The sequence below is a fragment of the Sinocyclocheilus grahami genome, unplaced genomic scaffold (genome assembly GCF_001515645.1).
Source record: "Sinocyclocheilus grahami isolate Dianchi unplaced genomic scaffold, SAMN03320097.WGS_v1.1 scaffold283.1, whole genome shotgun sequence".
Classification (NCBI taxonomy): domain Eukaryota; kingdom Metazoa; phylum Chordata; class Actinopteri; order Cypriniformes; family Cyprinidae; genus Sinocyclocheilus; species Sinocyclocheilus grahami.
Window position 1 is genome coordinate 1,086,524 of NW_015505462.1, and position 1,914 is coordinate 1,088,437.

A 1,914-nucleotide genomic window follows, 5' to 3' on the forward strand; every position below is an offset into this window, starting at 1 on the left:
CGCAAGATATACAGTAGGTGGCGGTAATACTCCTAAGGAGTGAACGGCCATTGAACAAAAAGAAGAAGAAGAAGAAGAAGGACCTCCCCCAAAGATTTCGCTTTGGTGAACTGTTTCGAACTGCCAAAACGAACTTCGTTTCGGCCTGAATTTGTTCGAAATTACTTCATTTCAGTTCGTTCTTCGATTTCGTGGCCGTAGATGCCTGTAAACATACTGTGTCCTCTAGAGGGCAGCACCGATCGCCGCATGAATTCTTTTACATGTTCCTGTGGCTCAGAGCATTGCGTTAGCAGCGCAAAAGATCGTGGGTTCAATTCCCAGGGAACACACATACTGGTAAAAAAAATTATAGCCTGAATGCACTGTAAGTCGCTTTGGATAAAAGCGTCTGCTAAATGCATAAATTATTATTATTAAATTATTACACCATGAAGAAAAAAACCCCGGAAGTACGCAAGTAGATGTGAGTGTCTACTGTTTTGCTTATATTGTATTGCAGGGAAATACAGTAGAAATCTTTTCATTTCATTTCTATGTTGGCGATGCTTTACAAATTAACGATTGATTTACCTAGATCATGCACACATCTTAAATCATTCTTTGTTCAGTTGTTTAGAATTCAGTCAAATTTTCTACTAGCCCGGTTTTGACACTGCGGTCAAGCCATTGACTGAGTGGGTGTTTTCACTATCTTTTGCATTTATTTACATTTATGTAAATGTAACGTAATATTAATGTATGCAATGTGTGTTTAATCCGTGTATACTTCATCTGCCTGCCTGTCTGTTAAGTCTCCGTCTATCAAATCAAATCAAATCACTTTTGTCACATCACCATAAACCGTAACGGTGGATGAAATTTTGAGTGCATGCTCTACACCAATGCAGTGCTGTAGTTACGTATTAAACCACAATATACTACAAACTATATTAAAGTATGTGACCGCAGAAGTGTGACTGTCTTGTGCACAGGTGGATCTGTATATTTTGTATGGGAGAGCGCTGAGGATTTCACATCACTATGGGCCACAGAAAGAGAGGTCACACTCATGCACATAAAACGGCCCCATCCTTGGACACACACTCCTCCAACACACTCCGGCACTCTGACCATGAGCAGGGCCTGAAGCACAGGATTTGTATGGTGTCAGACTTCTTCTACCCAAACATGGGTGGCGTGGAGAGTCACATCTACCAGCTCTCACAGTGCCTCATAGAGAAGGGCCACAAGGTTGTCATAGCAACACATGCATATGGAGACCGTCGTGGGATTCGCTACCTGATCAACGGACTAAAGGTGTATTACCTACCACTGCAGGTGTGTGTATTATTTGTTTACAAAGGTCATATTATACATATCAACCTTACCACTCACATCCTCATGCCTTTTCATTTCAGGTCATGTATAATCAGTCCACGGCAACCACCTGCTTCCACAGTTTGCCGTTACTCCGATGTGTGTTCGTGCGTGAACGCATCACGATCGTGCATGCTCACAGCTCCTTCTCCGCGATGGCCCATGATGCTCTGTTCCACGCCAAGACTATGGGACTCAACACTGTATTCACAGATCACTCTCTCTTTGGATTTGCGGACCTGAGTTCTGTACTGACCAATAAGCTGCTGACTGTCTCACTGTGTGACACCAATCACATTGTGTGTGTGTCGTACACTAGTAAAGAGAACACTGTACTGCGGGCCGCCCTGAACCCCGAAATTGTCTCCGTCATCCCTAATGCTGTTGACCCCACTGACTTCACCCCTGACCCATGTCGCCGTGACAACAGCAAAATCACCATTGTGGTCATCAGTCGACTGGTTTACAGGAAAGGTAGGTAGAGGATAGTGTTTTTATTTGCATTGCAGAATAATGTATTAATATATGCAGGTTGTGGGGGGTGGGGGGGGGGGG

General features: G+C 43.7%; 1 protein-coding gene across 3 annotated transcripts in view; it reads left to right on the top strand.

Moving 5' to 3' along the window:
* The first annotated feature begins 8 nt into the window (after positions 1-8).
* The window catches only part of LOC107600385 (phosphatidylinositol N-acetylglucosaminyltransferase subunit A-like), a 7,224-nt gene continuing 5,318 nt past the window's right edge, over positions 9-1,914 (top strand). For 2 of the 3 annotated variants that reach the window (XM_016292266.1, XM_016292268.1), the window contains exons 1-3: positions 405-466; positions 975-1,320; positions 1,401-1,833. In XM_016292266.1, coding sequence (XP_016147752.1) covers positions 1,024-1,320; positions 1,401-1,833 — 730 coding nt within the window. In that variant the 5' untranslated portion in view covers positions 405-466; positions 975-1,023. Of the gene's footprint in view, positions 106-404; positions 467-974; positions 1,321-1,400; positions 1,834-1,914 lie in introns of those variants that run through there. The other variant, XM_016292267.1, reaches the window with a different exon arrangement.